Source organism: Triticum aestivum, chromosome 7B, assembly GCF_018294505.1.
Source record: "Triticum aestivum cultivar Chinese Spring chromosome 7B, IWGSC CS RefSeq v2.1, whole genome shotgun sequence".
In the NCBI taxonomy this organism is placed as follows: Eukaryota; Viridiplantae; Streptophyta; class Magnoliopsida; order Poales; family Poaceae; genus Triticum; species Triticum aestivum.
In genome coordinates, this window is record NC_057813.1 from 35,144,682 (window position 1) to 35,168,316 (window position 23,635).

Below are 23,635 nucleotides of genomic sequence, written 5' to 3' on the forward strand. Positions count from 1 at the left end.
GTGAAGAAGAACCACTACTTGCATCAAGTCTTCGACCGCACTTGGGCCATACTCTCTAGTCTGTATTCTACTAAAGATCTCAAGGATATGGACTTCCAACAGGACTTTGACTGGTCACATCCACCTTCGAAGAAATTCAAGAAGGTCAAAGTTCCTCAGCTCGTCACAAGTTCATATTCTTCATCGCGCGAGACGGACTCAACTGAAGAATTGGACGACACCGCGGTAGGCCATACTTCAATGGATGACCCCAACAACGCTGGTGCTCCTCCATCGACATCGTGATGATATTCTTCAGGGGCGTTGGTCCTCATTTTTCGTCCCTTTTGGTCATTCAATGACAAAGGGGGAGAAATGTGAGTTAGTCTTCAAGCGGGTCTCTATATATGGGCTTTTTTTGCTAAGTTACAACTCTCGTTCTTCTGAAGTATTTGTTGGATCAAGTTGTAAACTTAAGTCCTATGGTGGTTTGATACTTTTGCTCTATTTTTATGCATGCTATTTCCTCATATGTTAATGCACGCATGCTGAATTACATCAGTCACCATATTTCGTCATGCATTTCAAATTCTTCATATCATATGTTAAATGCGTGTATAAATTACAAGATATAGGGGGAGATCTCCATGATTCTACTCTACAATGTGCATTGCTTTTCAAAGCAGATTCCTCACACATGCACATCTTCAGGGGGAGTTCTTCTATATCTTGTAATCAAATTCCTCAATATTAGTATTTAAACTTCATATGTCTATCCCTGTTGAAAACTTAACCTATATTGTCATCAATCACCAAAAAGGGGGAGATTGTAAGTGCAGCTACTGCCCCTTTGTGATTTTGGTGTATTGAAGACTTATAGGTTAAGGAACTAATGTGTTTGTGAGTGTACACATATTTATAAGTCTATGACGAGTTTGATATTTACAAAGAAAGTCGACCCTTAAAAATGAATGTCTTCGACTGAAGACTTTGGCTTTCTGAAGACTTTGGCTTTCTGAAGACTTTGAAAGTGAAGAATTTGTTGTAACCATGAAGACTTGATATTCATGCGAGGATTATGAAGCGTGAAGACTTTTGTTTTCGTAGTTTTGTTTTTTCTCTTTCTTGAGTCATAGGAAACACCGTACTGTTAAAGGGGGTCGAGGTAAAACTAAGGAAAAGTTTCCAAGTGATGCTCATCTCGAAATCCTACACCCACCAATCCTTTCGAGTGAAGCCTTAGGAAATCTCATACAATTTAGTCAATTTCTTCGGTGACAGAGACGAAGATCTTCTGGTCTCTGAGGAATTTGTGTGACTGAGGAGTTAGGAATTCGCCCTATAAGTGAAGAACATGATAGCCCTGAGGTAATTGAGTCCCAAGTTTCCGACCGTTGCTGTGCTATGTGACAGCTGTCCTAAAATATCTACCCACCTAACGGTCATATCATTGAAGGGCATTTATGTCTTATCATGTCAGGCTGCTCTGAGAGAAACCGACACTTGTCATTGAGAGCATCCTATCCTCCGAGGACTTTGAGCGAAAATCATCAAGTGAGGAAAACCCAAACCCAAACACCTACAAACCCAAAGTGATTGAGTATCGCTGAAGAGATTGTTCCTGTGTGGAACCGACGCTTGTTACCTTTGAGGACTGTGTATCCTTCAGACGGTTAGGCGTCATGGTCTAGAGCATCCAAGAGAAAATTGTGGATCGCCGAGTGACCGAGTCTGTGAAGGTTTGGAAGTCACCTGAAGACTTACCACGAGTGATTGGGCGAGGTTTGTGTGACCTTAGCTCAAGGAGAATACAGTGAGGACTGTGTGTCCTCAGGTTTAATTACCTAGCCGCTTCAACCAGACGTACGACAGTCACAACAGTTGGAACCGGTCTACCAAATCACTGTCTTCACCGAGCTACTGGTTCTATTTCCTCAACCCTTCCATTTCCTCATTCACATACTGTTATACTTGATCGTTACTGTTTGAAGACTTTGTCTGAAGACTTTCTCAATTTTTTCAATTCTATTTCTTCAGTCAGTTTGTCTTCAGCCTGCTTATCATGTGTTTACGCTACTTGTACTCTGTGCTTGTTTTTATTTCATCATGATGATTGTGCTACTACTCTATTATACTTGCATCTGAGTACTTATTCCGCTGCTAAGTAGTTCGTTGCTTAGGAATTTCCTCACCCTGATATTTCTCAGCGACGAATTTATAGAAATCGCCTATTCACCCCCCTCTAGTCGACTTAACGCACTTTCAGGAAGCTATGAAGAGGTTTCTCAGATGCACAAAAACACGGCGCCACAATCCGGCGGCCACACCTGCAGTAGCCCGCGCATACAATTCGACGCCCCAAATTTACAGCACAGTAGCCCGCGTGCACACCCGTGCGCTAAAATTTTCTATGCACACTTTATTTTACAGCGTCTGCTGGAGCGTGCCAACGGCCGCGCGCGCACCAAATTGTCAATTTTTGCAGCGCGCGGGATGTCTACCGCGCCTGTTGGAGATGCTCTAATATAAGAGCGTTTTTTACACTGGGAACCGAGGGAATACAAAATTGATTCTACTAATCGAACACTAGGATCGGGGTATATTGGTTGAAAAGATTTTTGAGTGAATTCAGTCCTTTAAACTAAAAAGGGAGGGAGCACTTATTTCGCTTTCACAGCACTAAGCTCCAGGGAGGCGGGCGTTGAATCGGCACTTGGCTAGTTGACCGAGCGGCCGCGTTGTCATCTCCAATTCCATCCATTTCTTGGCGACTCTCCTGGCGATGGGTTTCAGCGTCGGGGAGACGCTCGCGTCGTCGGTGGTGAAGGAGGCGGTGAACATGATCCGCGTCGCGGCCGAGCGCGAGGCGGGCCTGCTCTCGAGCTTCAAGGACGACCTGGGGGCCATGGGGGACACGCTGGAGACCATCCACGCGGCGCTCAGGGACGCGGACGCCGCCCAGGGGCCGGCGCCGGCGAGGATGGACGAGAGGACGCGCCTGCTGCTCGGGCGCCTCAAGGCGGCGGCGCAGGACATCGAGGACCTGCTGGAGGAGTTCGCGGACGCCGGCGCCCGGGGCCGCCGCAGCAACTGGCTCCGCGAGGTTCGTGTTTTTCGCATTCGCTAATTTGGCGCACCGGAAATTGACATGTGTGCATCACTAACTCTGAAGCTGCAGTTTCCAAAGTGTGCAATTTTGTTAGCAAAATGTCGCTTTCCCTAATTTGGGAGTGGTGTGGTGATGGTGGATTGTTGTTCAGAGGAATTATAAGCTAACTGTAATTTACACGAATGTTTTTTCTGTATCTTCACATATTACTACACACCTGTAACCTTCCTCCCATAGTTTGCATTATAGGCTGGACAGTATGTTTCATACTTCCATTTTCACCATCTTTTTCCTACTGAACGGGCGTTAACTACTGCCAACAGGGGTCTCGCTGCTGCTATAATATATCTCTGTCGCGCAGTATCTTGGCTCACAAAATGAGGAAGATGAGGGAAAGATTAGGAAGAATTCAAGCAGATGCTGGACTTGCTAGATCCCATGGTGGCACGAGCAGCAATCTCCATGATCAGGATGATGGTATCAGCTGAAGAGAAACATGGTCAGATTTCAGAGAATATATTGTGGGGAGAGAGGAGGACAGAGAAGCAGTAGTGAGCACTTTGCTCAGGCACACTGAGAAAGAGCTCTCTGTTATCTCGATACATTGCTTTGGCGGTTTAGGGAAGACGACACTTGCCCGGCTGGCCTTCAATGCTGAGCCTGTGATCAGAGCCTTCGATTGTAGGGTCTGGATTCATGTGTCTATGAAATATGATTTGATTAAAATTGGGAAGTCGATACTTTCCAAACTTGAAGCAAATTGTTCTGGTGATTTGGATCACTTGAAGACACAACTGAAAGGATTGCTCAAGGACAAGACTTTCTTGATCGTTCTGGATGACATTTGGGAGGAAGACCCGCATGAACTGGTGAAGTTGATGGATTTTCTGAATGTTGGTGCAAAAGGAAGCATGGTCTTAGTTACTACACGATATGAGAAAATCGCTATAAACATGGACCCTGTTCTATGCCACAGGCTGGACAGTTTATCTGATGGAGAATGTTGGGATCTTTTTAAGGAAACAGCCTTCGTCTCTGAAGCCAAAGAAGCAAGACTGCAACACATCGGCAGAGATATAGTAAAGAAGTGCAAAGGTGTTCCTCTAGCTGTGAGATCGCTTGCATTTATACTAAAATTCAAGGAAGGGGTTGATGAGTGGGAAGATATCAGGGATAGTCACCTCTGGGAATTGGAGGAAAAACAAGATATATCTTTTGAGAGTGTCCTACCATCATTGAAGTTGAGCTTTCAACATATGTCTGCCACCTTGAAATTATGCTTTGTGTATTGCTCTGTCTTCCCAAAAGGCAGTTACATTGATAAGGACTTGCTGATCCAACAATGGATTGCACTTGGGTTTATTCGGCTTAATGAGTCGTTCCATCCTGAAAGGCACGGTGAGGAGTATGTTAAACAACTTTTGGGGATGTCCTTCCTTCAGATTTCAACTACACAAACACCTGAGTCACCCTGTAGGCTTTTATAAATATTTTCTCAAGTTTAGTTTCATTCTGTTCCTTATCAAATACCAGATAGTCTCATACCATGATCCAGTTCCGAATTTATGGAAGCAGAAGAACCAATATGTGAATTCAATATGCAATCATAGGTGTAGATGTCATCCAAGTGTTGTGATTATTTATGAATATGCATCACTTGCAGCTACAGAACATTGTAGTATGTAGACTTGAAAATACGAGTGTATGTCGTGGGTGTTATCCAAACCAGCTCATCATACTTTTGTGTTGGATTGTTCTGTTGTTTTTGTCTTTAAAAGTGGAATTGCTCAGTATTTGGCTGGCACATGGTGTTTGTTTGTAACATTTTTCTTCCAGATTACCAGGAAATGTATTGAAGCACCAAATGTATTCTGTTTGCATGACCTAGTATATGACTTGGCAAGATCCCTGGCGATGGTGGACCTACTTTTCCTTGACACTGAGAGTAACCTTAAAGTTAGTTCCACACACAGTGATTGCCGTTATGCAGTGCTCACCAATTGCAGTCCAACAACTCTCCCTAACAAGATGATGCGAAAACTGAGGGCTCTCCATGTTAACGAATGGAAGCAAGAAAAGATCCCTAATAAAATATTTGCTACTAAATTCTTGAGAGTCTTGAATTTAAGTGGATGTTCTCTTTTGGTGCTGCCAAGTCGCATCAAACAGTTGAAGCTACTGAGGTACCTTGATGCTTCAGGAATGCAAGATAAAACGCTTAATCACTTGAGCAGTCTGCAGAATTTACAGGCATTAAAGCTCTCAGGTAGCTTGATTGGGGCACTTCCACAGGACATGGGTTCTCTTGAGAAGCTGCGTTATTTAAATCTGAGTGGTTGTTCTAATCTTTTGGTACTGCCAGAATCATTATGTAGTCTTGGAAACTTGCAGTATCTAGACATGTCAAACTGCTCTGCAGTTGCCTCCACATTTTGGCAATCTTTTTAGCCTGTCAACTCTGGATTTATCATCTTGTTGTGACTTAACAAAGCTTCCAGAGAGTCTCGGTAGCCTTCAAAAGCTTCGTGTTCTAGATCTTTCTAACTGTTGGAAACTTGATGCATTGTCTGATTCTTTTGCTAAACTTGATCATTTGAAGGGTCTAAATTTGTCATGTTGTTATGAACTTAAAGAGCTACCAGAACTATTTGGCAACCTTGAGACTCTGGATCTGTCAGATTGTCACAAGCTTCAGAAATTGCCTGAATCTATTTCTGGACTTAAAATTTTGAAGGTACTAATTCTATCTGACTGCTGGGAACTAACTGTACTTCCAGAGTCATTCGGGAATCTCAAACAACTCCAGTATCTAGACCTGTCAAGTTCTAAGATTTCTGCATTGCCTGAATCTGTTAGTGAACTTGTCAATTTAGAGTATATGAATATATCATGGTGCACGGATCTTCATGAGTTACCTGGTAACTATGGCAATTTAGTCAAACTTGAAGAGCTGAACATGTCATACATTGGCAATGGTAATGTCAACATTCCGAAGGGGATAGCTGAAATGTCTAATCTCAAGATTCTGTTGGCAGATGGCCTTGTCAATTGGTCATGGGAAAATGAAGAAGATATCGTGTTCTTTAATGCTTTAAGTAGCTCCAGGTCTAGTTTTTTCTTTACTGGGGAGAATAAACCAAGTGATTTAAGCATAAAGGATAATACTCTTCTAGTTGGAGATCTTGGGCGTGTGCAGAATCTTGCGGAAGTTGAGGAACTGCAATTATGGAAAAGGCGGCAGCTGCAGTCACTGATGGTCTCGGGGCATGGTTATGGGACTGGTACAGAACTAGCACAAGAACTTGTGCCTCAAGAGGCCGTGCTTGAGAAATTGCAACCTCCAAGGACACTAGAGCGGTTTGAATTGTTGGGCTGTACTTTTTGTACATTTCCTAGTTGGATGACAGACATTGCATCTTTCCTCCCAAACCTTGCTCACCTTGAACTACGCCATCTGGAAACATGTGTCTGCCTTCCACCTCTTGGACAACTGCCTAAGCTACATATGTTGGTGATATCTGACATGCCTCATATCAAGGAAGTCAATCAAGAATTCTCAGGGGGTGCTAGACCATTTCAGAAGTTAAGAAACATTGTGATAGAGAATATGCCAAACCTGGAAAAATGGCACACAGATGCTACTGTAAGTGGCAATGATGTGGAATTGATGTTCCCAGTTCTTCATCATCTGAAGATACACAAATGTCCAAAGTTGAGATTTCAGCCGTTCCTTCCTCGATCTGTGTCATTGGAAATTTATAGAAGCAATCAAGTTCTATCGTCAGGAGTTCAATCAACTGGCCTGCCAACAATAAGGGTGCTGATCGATTCCTGCACATTATCTTCTGATGGTTTGATAGGGTTGCAGTCTCTTACCCTATGTTTTCAAGGCGTCGCCTAGGCGTCGCCTAGGCGACGCCTAGGCGTCAGAGCGCTCGCGAACGTCAAGGCGTCGCCGTCGCTTTAGTTTTTTGTCTAAGGCGTCCGCCTTGTGCTGTTGAGGCGTCCAAGGCGTCGCCTAGGCGTCCAAGGCGCCGCTTTGCTTGATTTTGGACGCCCTGGACATGCGCGGGCAGGTTGAGCGGGAACCAGCAGCTGGCGCGCGCCAGAAAGAGGAATTGGCGGGAGGGAAGAGAAATTGGGCGGGAGAGAGGGGGTAAACAGAGGCAGGAGAGAGAGGGGAACACACCTGTGACTCCAAATCGAGGGGAAAAGAGAGAGGAGCTCTCTCCTCTCAGTCTCTCACGCCGCCGGCCCAGATCCGTTCCTCCTCCGCCGGCCTCCCCCTGTCCGGCCAAGCTCCTCCTCCGCAGGCCCTTCCCCTCTCCGGCCAAGATCCATCTCCGCCGGCCATCCCCCTCTCCGGCCAAGTTTATGTAATATGTAATGCACTCATGTTTGTCATCTTGTTTTGCACTTGCTCTGTCATCTACTCTGTTTTTTTACCAATGGTGATCTATTAATTAAGTTTAGTTTTAACCATATATGATATATGTTCATCTTTATGCAGATTTCTATTGTGGAAGGCAGAAATGGGAAACAAGATGGGAGGAATGGATGCTATGTGGGCTCAACAACCAGGAAATTCAAGGTATGAATCAGTTACATGTCCACTCATGGCTGCCATATTAGTACCCCTAGCGCCTAATAATAAGTGTCTAAGGCGTCGCCTCGCCTCACGCTTTGAGCGCCTAGGCGTTGAGGCGCCCCCCCAGCGCCTTAAAGCGCCTGGACGCCTTGAAAACATAGCTCTTACCTCCCTCAAGTTCCTCGGTGTGCGCCACTGCATAGGTCTGGATAACTGGAGAGATAGCATTGACATGCTAACTTCACTGAAGAGTTTAGATATAGCTATGAGCAATGTTCCTGAATGCTTGGGAGGTGTCACTTCACTGGAGTGTCTGAAAATCCGTAACTGCCCAGTAAATTATAACACTCTAGAGCAAGTACTACATCTTACTGCATTGGTGGACCTGTCAATTTGTTGTAGCCAACCGACTAAATTAGTAAATGAACAAGAGGTAAGAAGCATAATCAACAAGACACGTTTTTTCTTACTTTGACACGCTTCACTCTTCACAAAATGATACAGATCAGTATAGAAATCACATATATTTCAAGTAGGGCATTGCATGCTGTCATTTAACATTGTAATCTGTCAAATCATAGACCCATGAATTGAAAAAGATAATTTTGTGTGCCAACAATATGCAGTTTCTGGTGGAACCAGGTTTCAAGTAGAATTCTGAATGACAAAAAGAACACAAATGGACAATAAACCTCAACAAAATGTAGGAAAAGAATCATAGTTTCTGATAGTTTGGCATCTTCTTTTTACAGGTCAATTGGTTGACGAATATGCCATCCTGTCTCAAGAATCTTGTAAATCTTGAGCTTGACAGTTTCATTGGCTGTGACCGACTTCCCTTCCTTGGCTGTCTAGAAAAGCTACGTTCATTGACACTACGACAGATGCCTGATCTCAAGACAGTGCATCAGGATATTTCCGGGGGCAGCAATTGTTTGCCGATGCTACAAACCCTCAAGATAGGGAGCATGCCTAATCTTGAAAGGTGGACTACCGCGCATGCTACTGCAGCACATGCTACTCATGTGAGGATCTTCCCTGATCTTCAACTACTCAAGGTTTTTGACTGTCCAAAGCTTAAGTTTGTGCCATTTCTTCCAGTCTGCTCAAAGTGCATTATCAGTGTGACTAGTGAGGTAATAGTGCCGGAGCACCATGATGATCCTCCCTGGGACATGCCCACATCAGAACTATTCTGCTTCTATTTACATGGTAGATGCACAGGACTCCAATACTTCAAATTCCTGAGATTACTATCAGTTTATGGCTGTACAAATATGAGCAGTTGGCAAGAAAGCATCCTCCTCCTTACCTCCCTTCAGAAACTGGAGTTGCATGAGAGCGACATGCCTGGATGGTTGTGTAAACTCTCCTCGCTGTGTGAACTTCACATCATAAAGAGCAAACCACCGCTCAACCTATCCCAGTTTGTTTATGATCGTCACCAGATTGCCTTAAGAATCGAGGATTGCCAGGGGACACTCAAGCAGGTGCCTTCTGTAGTGATTTTGGACATGATAAGACACATCACTTCTGTGGAAATAATTGGTGTAAGTTCTGTTCAGCACCTTAAATATACGGACATACCATTTTTTAATGTTTTTGATACAAAAGTTACACAATTACTTTCTTCCTAATTGTTAGCCGATGTCAAGGTAACTGTGCAAGATCCATTTCTGAATTATACTTTTCACCTGTGCTATTACTTGACACCCCATGCAGAAGTGTGATGTGCTTCTTTTTATGCGCAAGATGCTATCGAAACAATGATTCTGTAACACCATACTAGTAACTAGAATTCCAAATCATCCTCTTCTTTTGGGTAACATTCATGTAATCAAACCATTTTTCCTTAAAAAGATGTATTTAAATATTGTGCAGCGCAGTCAAACAGTGACTTCAAGATTTTGGGATAATCTTATTTCATTCAGTGACATGACAAGATGGTCACTTCCATCCCTCATCTTGTTCTAATGCTCTAGCATTTTGACGTCAGTGTGAGCCAATAATGAATGCAGAGTGGCGAAATGGTGAACTCTTCAAGTGCAAACTTCGAAAGTCCAGTGAGGTCAGTATGGCTTGATTGACCTACTTAAATGCTTTGGCTCATGTAGACATCAGATTGACCTTGTCGGTCTAATAGAAGATGGCATTCTAATTTAAAGCACCTATTTACCCTCACTCATAACATTTATCATGTTACTCATTACTCTTGGTGTAGTATTCATTATGATTATTCTAGTCCCGTACACAAACATGGAAGCACTCATATGGATACGGAAGGACATGGATATCTCACGAAATGATGGTGAAAAGTCACCTTGGAATCATAGAATGTCATGTACGGATATACCCGAGGTCAATTCTTTGAAGCTAGTTTGACAATATACTAGAGAATGGAGGCAGCACATGGTAGGGCTTTAGGGGGTGTTTGGTTAGGTTGGAGGTGGCTTTTGTCTTATAAGAAAAACCCAAAAGAAACATGTTTTTTGTAACCTGTTTATGTTCTTTTGGCTTTGGCTTTTGGCTTATACTACTAGCTCTATGCTTTGGAAGAAGCTTGTATTTCAGAAGGGTTTTTTTTTTTGAGAGAGAAGAAACTTCTTCAACCAATATGCCCTAAGGGACGGCCATGCATAACTTAGAAATCACACGTGGAAGGGGCGGGCAATTATCTAATATCTAATCAGTTTGCCAAACGACCTACGATATTCCCACAACAGAGAGCCCACAGTTTTTTTTGTTTTTTTTGTTTTTTTTTGCAACAGACAGTCCAGAGCCCAACCAAACATGCCCTTATACTCGTGCCCCTTACGAGACTGCACAGTTTTCTTATTTCCACGATAGCTGATATTACTATGCTACAAAGAGTCACAAACTTAACAAAGTAGACTGAAGATTTTCACTTTGCTGTTGCAGTGGTACATGCCGCGTGCAGATGCTGGGTCACTGCCGACCATCCTTGGCACATGGCAAGAGGTGCAAGCAGAAAACGCGAACCTCTATGCTTTATCTGTTTGAAGTATCTTGTAGAGCATGGTCTCTCTAAATTCAGCATTTCTATCTCACTGAAAACTCTACGGTCAATGCAGGAACCGACAGAGCTCCGCTCTGGTGATACAGCCAACCCTGACCAACCAGGGCCTTCACTCCTTCAGGAACCAAGTGACCGATGATGATGATGCGAATAAGGAGATGGTGGCAGTGAAGACCTCCCTCCTCCTGATGCTTCTTCCTCAGTGAAATAGATGTTTTTCTCATTTCTGTTGTATGCTGCAAACACAGCACCCAGCTGCAAAACGTACTCCGTGCTATCTGTATTGTTGCTTCGCGTTAATTTGAAGCCAGTGCATCCCAGTGATTCAAATCGCGGCATAGGCAACATGTTCATGCAAACCAGGTCTGCGAAGGTTGTACTGTATATGGTTAACTGGTTTGGTTGTGTTACTGTTCAGAAAAATGAAAGCTGCTTTGGTTGTGTTCAAACTATGGCGATTTTCATTCGAACAACCCCATTTATTCAGTTGGATTTACGGACTGAAGGGTCCATTACTGGAGTCAGCAGTACTGTGTGCGTATATCCATTGTATTGGTATATGACGTGCCTTGTCACAATATGAAAATGTAGTTTGACCTGTACCCAGCGGCGGAGCTTCACTAGGGCCAAGGGGGGCCATAGCCCCCCTACCCTAGAGAAAGTATATGAAATACCATTAATTGGTAAGCTAAAATTTTAAAAATTAACATAGTTTAAGCAGAATCGCCACATCTGCATCGACACCAAATGCTCCATCTAAGAGAAAATGCAGCTAGCAACTTTAAAGTAGCGGCCATTGTCAACACATTACAGACTGATGCCACTGCATCATTGTTCAAACAGTTTCAGAATTTCATAACCGTGATGCCAACGCAAATAGGTTTCCTACTGTTAGGAGAACAAACCACAAGTTTAGCTAGCTAGCAGAAACACAAAAAATGCTGGGTTTGCCTGAACCCATATTTCAACGGAAGGAACTGGGTTCTAATGTCATCGTGTCCGAGGCGGCGACACTTCTGAAGAAGTGGACAGGAAGGCGACTTGTAGGGGTATCTCTCTACTCTGCATCGACATCCGCATACCGCAGCCCCGCGTGAACTGAATTAGCAGAAAAATAGTTAAGCAGTTAGGCATCATGTGTCACAAGTACTGCAGCAAGTTCAAATACGAAGATAAGAAAGAAAGAAGATGTACAGAGCCTCAAAACAATGTAATGTGTTACTCGGTACAGTTACAGTAGGCTGACAAACAGTTACTCTTTGAATCTGGACTAGGCAGACCAAACTGATGGGGTTTTTGAAGTTCAGAAGTTTTCCACTAGTGGCATATATATGGTACATTGGTAATAATTAAATTCAAGAACTGAATCATCTGAATGGAAGCACAGTGGCATCAAAACCAATAGTTTCCATATCAAGGTTCAGTGAGGATTTTAGACCTATGAAATGATTTTCACCCCAACAAACAACTACTCCCTCCGTCCCAAAATGTAAGACGCCTTTTGACACTATCATTGTATAAAAAAACGTCTTACATTTCGGGACGGAGGGAGTAGCTTCAGAGACAACCTTCTAGCATAATCTCGTGCCTGTTGAACACCTACTGATTTGATTCAGCAACTTTTCCTGATGTCTATAATCCTACAGCAGTTTAGATTCCTAACTGAAACTGATTAGCAGCAAAAGTTTCAGCAAACTGTTTTTCAGACTACTGTTTTCCATGCACGGGCAGATTAGCACTCAACTGAAACCAAAACCGAAACATCCGGACAAGTTCAAACTACTGCAAAACATTATTTTCTCTGTGAAACAGTTACAGTAGGCTGAAAAACAGAAACCACTATCTTCTCTGGGAATCTGAACTAGGCAGACCGAACTGATTTGGGTTTTGAAGTTCAGAAGTTTTCCACTAGTGGCATATATATGGTATATTGGTATTAATTAAATTGAAGAACTGAATCCTCTGAATCGAAGCACAATGACATCAAAACCAATAGTTTCCAACTAGCTTCAGACAAACAGTGTGGATTTTAGAGTTATGAAATGATTTTCACCCCAACAAACAACTAGCTTCAGACAACTGATTTGATTCAGCAACTTTTACTGATGCCTATAATCCTACAGCAGTTCAGATTCCTAACTGAAACAGAGTAGCTGTAAAAGTTTCAGCAAACAAACTGTTTTTCAGACTACTACTAGTTTCGATTCGAACACTGTTTCCCAAGCACGGGCCACGGGCAGATTAGCACTCAACTGAAATGAAACCCAAAACATCCGGACAAGTTCAAGACTAGTGCAAACAAGAGTTGCTTGCCAATGGAGAAGAGTAGGGAATTGAGGATATGGAGGGGCACTCACGAGGCGTCCCGGCGACGACGCAGACGACGTGGAGGCTCTGGCGGTTGTTGGGCAGGTCGACGAGGAGTGGGAAAAGCCGGCCATCGCGTGTGGGGAGGCACAAGACGAGGTCGCCGACGCCCAAGACTTGGACGGCGTTTAGCAGCCTGGCCAGCTCCTTCCTCAGGCGGAACACGGATCTCCCCCTGAACGTGTGCCAGCCGCTGGTGATGAGGTCCCCGTGGTTGTCCGTCCACACGTACACGATCTGCCGCGACGGCAGCATGGCGCGGGGGAGGGTAAGCTGCAGTTGAGCCCCAACATCGTCAGGAGATCAAAATCATCAGATACGAATTTGAGACGCGGAAGCCAAAGAAAGCGCAAATTTGGCAAGAACAGAGCCAAGAATTTCGATCTCCGCGGTCATATTCCGATGCATGGTAACGACGTCCAATCCAAGAACCCAGCTCGCGCGAATTCGACGGGGAAGAATCAAGAAGCGGGCATGGCGGACTCACCCCAGTGCAACGTGGAAGGGGAGGCATGGTCACCCGGGCGGGGATGGGCTCCACGACCCAGTGCATCATCGTGCTCGTGCCGTTGATGTGGCCGATGCTGGCGCCGTTGTTCCAGGGGAGGTACTTGCCGTTGGCGCGGAGGCAGCCGAGGTTGAAGTGCTGGAGCAGGACGTCGTCCCCGGACCCCGTCCGGTTGGCCGTCCAGCAGACCGCGTCCGCCTCACGATGTTCGTAGCTGCGCAGCTCGACGCGGAACCCGCGGAGGCCTACCGGCGCCGGCCCGTCCGTGGCGGCGAGGTACAGGCCGTAGGCGGCGCTGTGGAGGAGCAGGTACGGCACCTGCGCGCGGGGGGGCTGGTACACGTGCACCGCCCAGGCCGCGTTCATCGACGCCCGGCGGTGGTGGAGGGAGGCGCCCTGCCCGTCCTCGTCGGCGTGCAGGTACGTGCCGAGCTCGCGGCTCCGCAGCCGCACGTGCTGGCCGTGGTGGAACAGCTCCATGGGTCGCTTGAGCTGGATCTCTGCGGAGGAGAGGAGGTGGGCTCTGCGCGGCGGAGACGGAGAGCGGGTTCTTGGTTTCTTGGCGCTCTGGCGACGGGGAGAAGAGGGGGGGAGCGGAAGCTGTTGGTTGCGACGGTTATGTTTGGGCGCCAAGGCGGAGTATTTCAAGGTGTGCCTGACGCCGTCCCCGGGCTCAGCTTTCGGCACTAGGTGGGCTTGTGGGCCGTGGCCTCCGAAGCATAACATTTCTCTGTTTCTCAGCTAAGAGCATCTTCAGCCGTTGCCCCCCAGGAGGGGCTCAAAATCGCCCCCGGGGGCGCACCGGCGCTAACCGGCACGATGGGGGCGTGATTCCCCCCGGTCGCGGCGCCCACGTTTTCTTGAAAAAGTTGAATACGGCGCAAACACGGCTCAAATTTAACGCAAATATCGGCGAGTTCGTTCAAATTTAAACATATTTTATAAAAAAAGGAAAAAACTACTAGGGGCTGCCCCTCGCCGTCTCCATCGCCGCTCCTCGCCGCCCGCCGCCCGCCCTTGCAGTTCTACATGCCGAGGAGGCCGTAAAACCGCGTGTAGTCGCCGTCGTCGTCGTCGTCGTCGTTGTCGTCATTGTCGTCGCCGCTTCCGCCGCCGCCGTCCCTGCTGCATCCCTCCCCCAGTTGGCGCGGCGGGTTGGATGGTCCGGGGGCGTCCTCGTCATCGTCGCTGTCGAGGATCATGACGCCGTGCTCGTCCTCGCTGAGGGAGTCCTGGATAAGGGGGTATCCGGACAGCCGGACTATATGCTTTGGCCGGACTGTTGGACTATGAAGATACAAGATAGAAGACTTCGTCCCGTATCCGGATGGGACTCTCCTTGGCGTGGAAGGCAAGCTTGGCGATTCGGATGTAGATCTCCTTCTCTGTAAACCGACTCTGTGTAACCCTAGCCCCCTCCGGTGTCTATATAAACCGGAGGGTTTAGTCCGTAGGACTCACGATCATCAACAATCATACCATAGGCTAGCTTCTAGGGTTTAGCCTCTCTGATCTCGTGGTAGATCAACTCTTGTAATACTCATATCATCAAGATCAATCAAGCAGGAAGTAGGGTATTACCTCCATCGAGAGGGCCCGAACCTGGGTAAAACATCGTGTCCCCAGTCTCCTGTTACCATTAGCCTTAGACGCACAGTTCGGGACCCCCTACCCGAGATCCGCCGGTTTTGACACCGACATTGGTGCTTTCATTGAGAGTTCCTCTGTGTCGTCGCTACAAGGTTAGATGGCTTCTCCAACCTTCAACCACGCTGTCCTGGGCGAGACTTTTCTCCCCGGACAGATCTTCGTGTTCGGCGGCTTCGCACTGCGGGCCAATTCGCTTGGCCATCTGGAGTAGATCGATAACTACGCCCCGACCATCAGGCCAGGTTTGGAAACCTAGACTACACCGCCGACGTCCGCGGAGACTTGATCTTCGACGGATTTGGACTTGTGTCAGGAGCGCCGAACAATCGCGACGTGCACGACCTAGATCGGCAGTCGGACAGTATTCGGAACATCGCACCCGCCACTGCTCCGGACTTTGTTCCAGAGCAGGTTGTGCCTTCCGAGGGCGGATGGATGGACCCCGCCCCGAAGGCCGCATCCTCATCGGCGTTGGAGCCGAACACAGACTCCTCTCTCCAGGAAATCTGTACCTCCGGACCCCCGGACTCATCTCCGGTAGTGTGTTCCGGACCGCGCGCGTCCGCGCCCACCGAATCTAATTGGGCTCCAGTCATGGAGTTCGCCGCCGCGGATATCTTTCAGCACTCACCCTTCGGAGACGTGCTGAATTCATTAAGGTCTCTCTCTTTGTCAGGAGACTCCTGGCCAAGCTATGTCCGGCCCGTGTGGGATACAGAAGACGAAGAAACTCGCAACCCACCCGCCACCCACATTATAGCCACGGTCGACGACCTAACAGACATGCTTGACATCTCCCCCAATAACATCGACGGTATGGACGTTGATACAGGGGAAGATCCGAAACCACCGCCCATGCGGCGCTGGACTGCCACTTCATCATACGACATCTACATGGTGGACACACCCAAAGAGGACAATGGTGACAAAAAGGACACAACGGAGGATAAACCCCCCGGGCAAAAGCAAAAACAACGGCGTAAGCGCTGCCTTAGGTCCAGTCACAGCAAAAATAGCGATAATAATCCAAAACAGGATGACACTCCGGTTGATTTCGAAGACAACAACGACCACAGGGATCCAGCGATGGAGCAGGATAAACCAGGTTAGGCCGAACACAGCCCGGAGCAGACGCCCGATTTAGAGGGCCGAACTCATCATGCTACCTCCAAAGAAGATAACAGTCCGGTTGACGATGCATTCATCATCTCGGAAGAACATTCCAAGCAAGACAAACTCCGCAGAAAACTCCTGGCAACAACGCGGAGCCTGAAGAAGCAGAAGCAAAGACTCAAGGCCGCGTAGGATACGCTCAACCGACGATGGAATAAGGTGCTGGACACCGAAGGAAAACATGGCGATAATCGGCACACAAAGAGCTACCCAAAGCGCAAACTGCTACCCGAATTCGATAATGAAGCCGCAGCACCTGTCCGGCCCAAAAACAATACGGCTACTCAGCCGGACCAACCACCTCATGGCCGCGATAGAGCAGCCACTGATACCGCACGTGATTTATGAGAGCTCCTGGACAAAAAGGCCAGTGCGGCCAGGTCCATCTATGGGTCCAGAGGACAGGCTCCGGTGCGGGAGTATGGTCACCACAGCGATCATGCCGATCGAATACCAGTCCGGAATCAACACCGGGAGCAACAACGGCCGGCAGCAGGCCGCGACACAGCCAGATACAGAGGGGCTGCACACCCCCTGTGCTTCACGGATGAGGTGCTGGATCATGAATTCCCACAGGGATTCAAACCCGTGAATATAGAGTCATACGACGGAACGACGGACCCCGGGGTCTGGATTGAAGATTTTATCCTTCACATACACATGGCTCGTGGGGACGATCTCCACGCCATCAAATACCTCCCCCTCAAGTTAAAAGGACCAGCTCGTCATTGGCTGAAAAGCCTCCCCGAAAACTCAATTGGAAGTTGGGAGGAACTTGAGGATGCTTTCAGGGCCAACTTTCAAGGGACTTATGTCCGGCCTCCAGATGCGGACGATTTAAGTCACATAATACAGCAGCCTGGAGAGTCAGCCCGCAAACTTTGGAACAGATTCCTCACTAAGAAGAATCAAATTGTCGACTGTCCGGACGCTGAAGCCTTAGCGGCCTTCAAACACAGTATCCGAGACGAGTGGCTTGCCAGACACCTCGGCCAAGAAAAGCCGAGAACGATGGCAGCCTTAACAAGCCTCATGACCCGATTTTGCGCGGGCGAGGACAGCTGGTTGGCCCGTAAAGGCACCAGCGACCCAGCACATCCGAAATCCGAGATGGCAACGGGAAGCCACGGCACACCAAGAACAAACGTCGGAATAACGACAGTCCGGACAACACAGCGGTCAACGCCGGATTCAGGGGCTCTCGACCCGGTCAAGGAAAAAAGCCATTTAACGGCAGTAAAGAGGAACCATCCGGCCTGAACAAAGTCCTGGACAGATTGTGCCAAATCCATGGCACTTCCGACAAACCTGCAAATCATACCCACAGAGAATGTTGGGTCTTCAAGCAGGCCGGCAAGTTAAACGCCGAACATAAGGGAAGGGAAACACCAAGCGAAGACGAGGATGAGCCTCGCCAGCCGAACACTAGGGGCCAGAAACAATTCCCACGGAAGTCAAAACGGTAAACATGGTACACGCAACTCACGCAGAGTTCGTAGCCCCCCAATTTAATCCCTGGGCAACTTGCCCGATCACTTTTGATCACAGGGACTATCCGGCCAGTATCCGGCATGGAGGATCGGCTGCCTTGGTGCTCGACCCAATAATCGATGGATACCATCTCACTCGTGTCCTAATGGACGGCGGCAGTAGTCTTAATTTGATATATCAAGACACCATCCGCAGGATGGGGATAGACCCATCCAGAATAAATCAAAACAACACCACCTTCAATGGAGTAATTCCAGGCGTCGTGACTCATTTTTGGGGATCCCTCGTGTTAGAAGTAACATTTGGTTCTCCCGGCAACTTCAGACGCGAGAACTTACTCTTCAACATCGCTCCCTTTAGCAGCGGTTATCATGCATTGCTTGGAAGACCGGCCTTCGCTTGCTTTAACGCAATACCGAACTACGCCTACCTTAAACTCAAGATGCCCGGTCCATGCGGCGTCATCACGGTTAGCGGAAACACAAAACGGTATGCGGCAGTTCTCGCTGCTGGACTCTAGGCGACCTCTCCCACCGGAACGCATGAACGGTCGTTCAAACCGCGGACACGGTTAGACGAGTCCAAAATACAATTTCTCACACTGGCTCGGATAAACCTGAGCCAAGGGCTGCACATGTGTCCCCATAAATAATATGAGGGGCTGCAAACATGTAACACAAGCCCACAATTCGGCTCACCTCGTTAAATAGGCAGGATCTCGAACATTCCTCGAGCATAACTAACTTCTCGCACATTTTCCTTTTCGTTCTTTCAGACCTACCAGTGTGACACCCTTCCAGGATATGGCACAATGGAGACACAGGCGCAGACGTGCAACTGGGCCCCCACAGGTTTCTCTTTAGATTAAGCCCCTGCGTAAACCTTCTTTACTGTCTCTTGTTGCTCAACGTCCCATGGGTATTTCATACACCTGTACGGGACACTGGCGTTTTAGGCTTTTTTGCCACGACAGATAAATGCGCGTACCTGGAATCACAGGGTCAAGGGCATTGTTTAGCCCAATATATTTTATAAAGTCTGAATACCTTCGGGAGTGTTCGGCGTCACGAGTTTGGCCTTATATGCATCAGTTCCGAATCATGTCTTTGGTCAAATGTTGGGTTAGCCCGGCTCCTGGGTTTGCTGCCTTACGTTCCGTTCTATCGGCTAAGGCGGCCAAAGGAGAACTACTGCGATTGTGCCCTGGTTATTCCGGATGAGCACCTCAGTAGAGAAAGCCGAAAACTGACTGTCATGATATAGCGAGAGACTGGTCAACCACTCGAGGACTCATCAGAATCTATAGGATTCCTCCGTATTAACGAAGGACCGGTCTACCGGTCAAGTACGCGCACCATATCCGGACGCACGCGGAAGTACCAGGGGCTATATAGTAGCCCCACCTTTCAACTTTTATGGCTAAGCGAAAGTGTTACAACTATATAGTCCGGTTGCCTGGTTCAATGTGCGATCACCTCCTTAATGGACCAAGACGTTGGATCAAGTGTGCTTCTGCCTATCTTATCGAACACCCCCGCATTACGCGTGGGGGCTAAAGCTAACGACTGCTAACTTTCAAGCTATATGAATACATAAACAACCATATATGAGACATTATAATACTTTCAGGCAAAAGTATAAAACACAACCTCCATAATCAAACAGATAATTGTTCATAACTAATAAGTTCATCATTCAAACATGACATTCTTGGAGCACTGGGCCTCTATTCTACGAGCACCTTCTATAACCTGCTGAAAATAGTGCTCGGCTGGGTCTTGGCTTCCAGCCGGACCCTGGGTTGAAATGCGGGTGGCCTCCATATCCGCCGAGTACATTTTCACGCGGGCAAGAGCCATCCGTGCACCTTCTATGCACGCCGATCTCTTCATGGCATCAATCTGCGCCCTGGCGCCAAATACTCGTTGCACCAGACCAAAATAACTGCCCGGCTTTGGCTCCTTCGGCCACAAATGGTCTATTACAGACCTCATTGCAAGGCCGGACAACCTATGGAGCTCGGCTATGGCGGCCATCTTCTCACTCAAGGGCAAGGAGCGCGCTGGAGCATTAAATTGCAACCAGAACAGCCTCTCCATTTTATTATCCTCATGATCCTTGAATAACTTGGTCGCATCAGCCGCACTCTTCGCCAAGTCCGCATACTCATCTGCGGCGCTCCATAGCTTATCCAATGGAGCATACTTTGGATCCACAAACTTCATCCGCAACACATACGGTCTTCCTGCCACGATTTCTATGGCCTGCCGAAGTTCCTCCCGTGCGTCTCTAATCTGAGAGCGCATCTCCTTGGCCGAATCCGTCGCCTTCTTCAGATCGGCCGCCTTTGTTTGATTCTCTTTTTGGAGAAGCTCATACCGGCCGGCGGCGTCCCTCAGCTCCACAGCCATCTCGGCTATCTTCTCCTCGCTTCGGAGACGAGCGGCCTGTTCGGCTCTTAGTTCTTCAGCTGCCTTTAGAGCAGCCGCATTGCTAATCTGGGCTTGTTCCTTGGCTAGGGCAAGCTCCGCCCTCAGGGCCTCAACGGCAGCAGCTCCGCCTGCAACTACATAACACCACATTAGTATTTCAAACCTTATTGCAAAGATAGATGTGGATATAGGAAAGCGTACTCTGCGACTCCTCGAATCGCTTGTTCACAAGCGTGACGTCGGCCTCCACAACGCCAATCCGCCGCCTCAATTCGGCGCATTCAGCGGCCTGGTCTATTGCCGAACCCTTAGCAACCTGCACATCAATACAGGTGCGATCATAATCTGGGAGTGTGATCCTCCGTTTGCCGCCATGGGCTGCCATCCGCAGTCTCAGGGGCTACTATCTATACAGAGCGCATGTATCGCGTGCGGTTCAACTAAAAATTACGGCTTACCTCAAAGCCTTTGAGCAGGCTCTTAAAAGCTTCGTTTAAACCGCTTGTGGCGGAGGAGATTTTCTCCAACACCGTACCCATTAGGGTACGATGACCCTCCAAGAGATCAACTGACTCCAGGAGGCCCGTCAGCGCGTTCGTCCGGACTCCTGACTCTCCCGGATCCTTTTCGTTGTCCGCCATGGGAGCCGAACGCGCTGGGCTCGGGGCGGCCGAAGTGTTAGCTTCCGGCCCCATTGGATCCGGACTCCTCCGTGATGATACCTCAGGTTCGCCCGCCCCACGGGGCGGAGAGGCTGGTGGGGTTTCACTCTCCATCATCTCCGGAAGAAGATCCCCCGAGGACGAACCCTGTTGAGACGAACTGCTAGCCGGACTACAAAAACAGGTCCTGGTCATTACTCTCAGAGGGAGAAGCAATAAGATCCTTGCTTAAATTAAACTTACAGCTCGATGGAGGGCTGGCCCGTTGGCGGGCGCTGTACGGCGAGGACGCCCTTCGAAGCAGGGTCCTTTGGCGAAATTCTTTTCCCTTGTTTAGGCGCCTCCGTCTCCAAATCTACGGAGGCGGCCCTTTTCTTCCCGCGGGGGGAGGAAACCTCAGAGTCGCCCCCCGGTTCCCCTCCTCTGTGGAGGCGCTGATTCCTCCGGTTCGGATGCGCAGTGAGTGAGGCCTACTCTTGGCCTCCCCGCTCTCCCCTTCAGCTTTCTCTGGTGGCACCCTGCTAAGTGTCCGTTCGAGAATCCTGGCCATTGCTGGGCCAGGCAAACCTTCGGGAAGAGGGGCCGGACACCTGATCCTCTCCGCCTTTCTAAGCCAATCCTGGTTGCGGACAGTGTTTAGAACAATGCTATGACAAATATAAGCGAGGTGTTCGGTTATGGGGTTACTTACTTGGGTATCGAGGCGATTGCAGCTCAGGCCCGCATCCTCGGTGGTGTCCGGACACTTTATTCGTGGTCCGAAGAACAATTTATACATCCCTTCGGGCGTCATGCCGAAGAAGTGCTGAATGGTCCGCGGACCTTCTAGACTGAATTCCCACATCCGGAGAGGCCGGCGTTTGCACGACAGGATCCGCCGGACTAGCATTACCTGGATTATTTTGACGAGACTAATGTCCCTCTCGAGGAGCTCCCGAATGCGGTTCTGAAGCATCGGTACATCGTTTGCAGGCCCCCAGTCTAGTCCCACGTTGGCCCATGATGCCAATGGAGGTGGAGGGCCCGAGCGGAAGGCCGGCGCGGCCGCCCACTTTGAGCCTCGGGGAGCTGTGACATAGAACCACCTCCGTTGCCACAAATCGTATACCTCCGGGAAGGAGCCTTTGGGCCACGGGGCATCAACATTCCTGCTTATTATGGCACCTCCGCACTCTGCGTGTCGCTCCCCAATTATCTTCGGCTTCACATCGAAAGTCTTGAGCCACAAGCCGAAGTGGGGGGCAATGTGAAGGAAGGCTTCACACACAACGATAAATGACGAGATGTGGAGGATGGAATCCGGAGCTAGATCATGGAAATCTAGCCTGTAGTAGTGCATGAGCCCCCTCACGAAGGGATCAAGGGTGAGACCTAAGCCCCGAAGGAAGTGGGAGACAAACACGACGCTCTCGTTGGTCTCGGGAGTGGGGATAACCTGTTCGGGAGCAGGAAGCCTGTGCTTGACATCGGCGGTCAAATACCCGGCCTCCCTGAGCTTCGCAATATCCTCCTCCGTGACAGAGGAGGCCATCCATCGGCCTTGATGGTCAGATCCGGACATGATTGAAGATCCGGAGGGCTTAAGCTCGGGTTTTGGGTGTTGGAACTCAGGGCGCGAGATGTGCGAGCGTGGAGATAGAGGGATAGGCCTCGGCCCCTTTATAAAGGGGGAAGAATATCAAGCGTCCCCGAACATGGTCGTTTGGGACTTGCCTAAAAACACGGGGTCATGCCAACAGGCACGGTTGGATTACCCATACCCGTATTGATGAGAATCCCGCAATAAGGGGAACACGATCTCTGCTCTGACAGGACGTGCCAAGGAAACCGCCTCGTGGTGTGTGCGGTAGCAAGTTGTAGGAACGGTTCGAATAAAAACCGGACCGTGGCGTGATGTCACTTTTCGAAAGAATTGTCAGCAGATTAGATTCGTGGATTATTATTATTCTCTCTACGGTGGTATATGGAATGTTATCTTGCAGAGCCGGACATGGTCCTTGTGTTCGGAATTTATCTTGGAGTATTCGGAGATGGAACCAGCCTCGCAATGCCGAAGACAATCTACGCGCCGGACTCATCGTCATTGAAGCCTGGTTCAGGGGCTACTGAGGGAGTCCTGGATAAGGGGGTATCCGGACAGCCGGACTATATACTTTGGCCGGACTGTTGGACTATGAAGATACAAGATAGAAGACTTTGTCCCATGTCCGAATGGGACTCTCCTTGGCGTGGAAGGCAAGCTTGGCGATTCGGATGTAGATCTCCTTCTCTGTAAACCGACTCTGTGTAACCCTAGCCCCCTCCGGTGTTTATATAAACCGGAGGGTTTAGTCCGTAGGACTCACGATCATCAACAATCATACCATAGGCTAGCTTCTAGGGTTTAGTCTCTTTGATCTCGTGGTAGATCAACTCTTATAATACTCATATCATCAAGATCAATCAAGCAGGAAGTAGGGTATTACCTCCATCGAGAGGGCCCGAACCTGGGTAAAACATCGTGTCCCCAGTCTCCTATTACCATTAGCCTTAGACGCACAGTTCGGGACCCCCTACCCGAGATCCGCCGGTTTTGACACCGACACTCGCGCCCACGCTTGCGGGCTTCTCACTCCTCCAGGGCCCGGCGCTGCCGGACC

The 23,635-nt window shown here is 48.4% G+C and overlaps 1 protein-coding gene and 1 pseudogene across 1 annotated transcript; one reads left to right on the forward strand and one right to left on the reverse strand.

Annotated features, from left to right (window-relative positions):
* Window positions 1-2,670: 2,670 nt before the first annotated feature.
* Window positions 2,671-11,228, forward strand: LOC123156498 (disease resistance protein RGA2-like; annotated as a pseudogene).
* Window positions 11,229-11,556: 328 nt separating this feature from the next.
* LOC123156495 (uncharacterized) lies at window positions 11,557-14,188 on the reverse strand. Its single transcript, XM_044574620.1, has 3 exons — window positions 13,568-14,188; window positions 13,071-13,353; window positions 11,557-11,811 (listed from the first exon to the last, which is right to left on the reverse strand). Exons 1-3 carry the CDS (start codon window positions 14,066-14,068, stop codon window positions 11,771-11,773), a joined length of 825 nt encoding a protein of 274 aa, XP_044430555.1. The 5' UTR covers window positions 14,069-14,188; the 3' UTR covers window positions 11,557-11,770.
* Between the last annotated feature and the right edge of the window lie 9,447 nt (window positions 14,189-23,635).

Bases quoted from the DNA above. Each gene is read 5' to 3' on its own strand.
- LOC123156495 (XM_044574620.1), bottom strand. From the start codon at position 14,068: ATGGAGCTGTTCCACCACGGCCAGCACGTGCGGCTGCGGAGCCGCGAG. The intron at 13,354-13,567 runs GTGAGTCCGCCA...GCTCAACTGCAG, and splicing joins CCCTTCCACGTTGCACTGGG to CTTACCCTCCCCCGCGCCAT. The intron at 11,812-13,070 runs GTGAGTGCCCCT...CTGCTAATTCAG, and splicing joins CGTCGTCGCCGGGACGCCTC to TTCACGCGGGGCTGCGGTAT.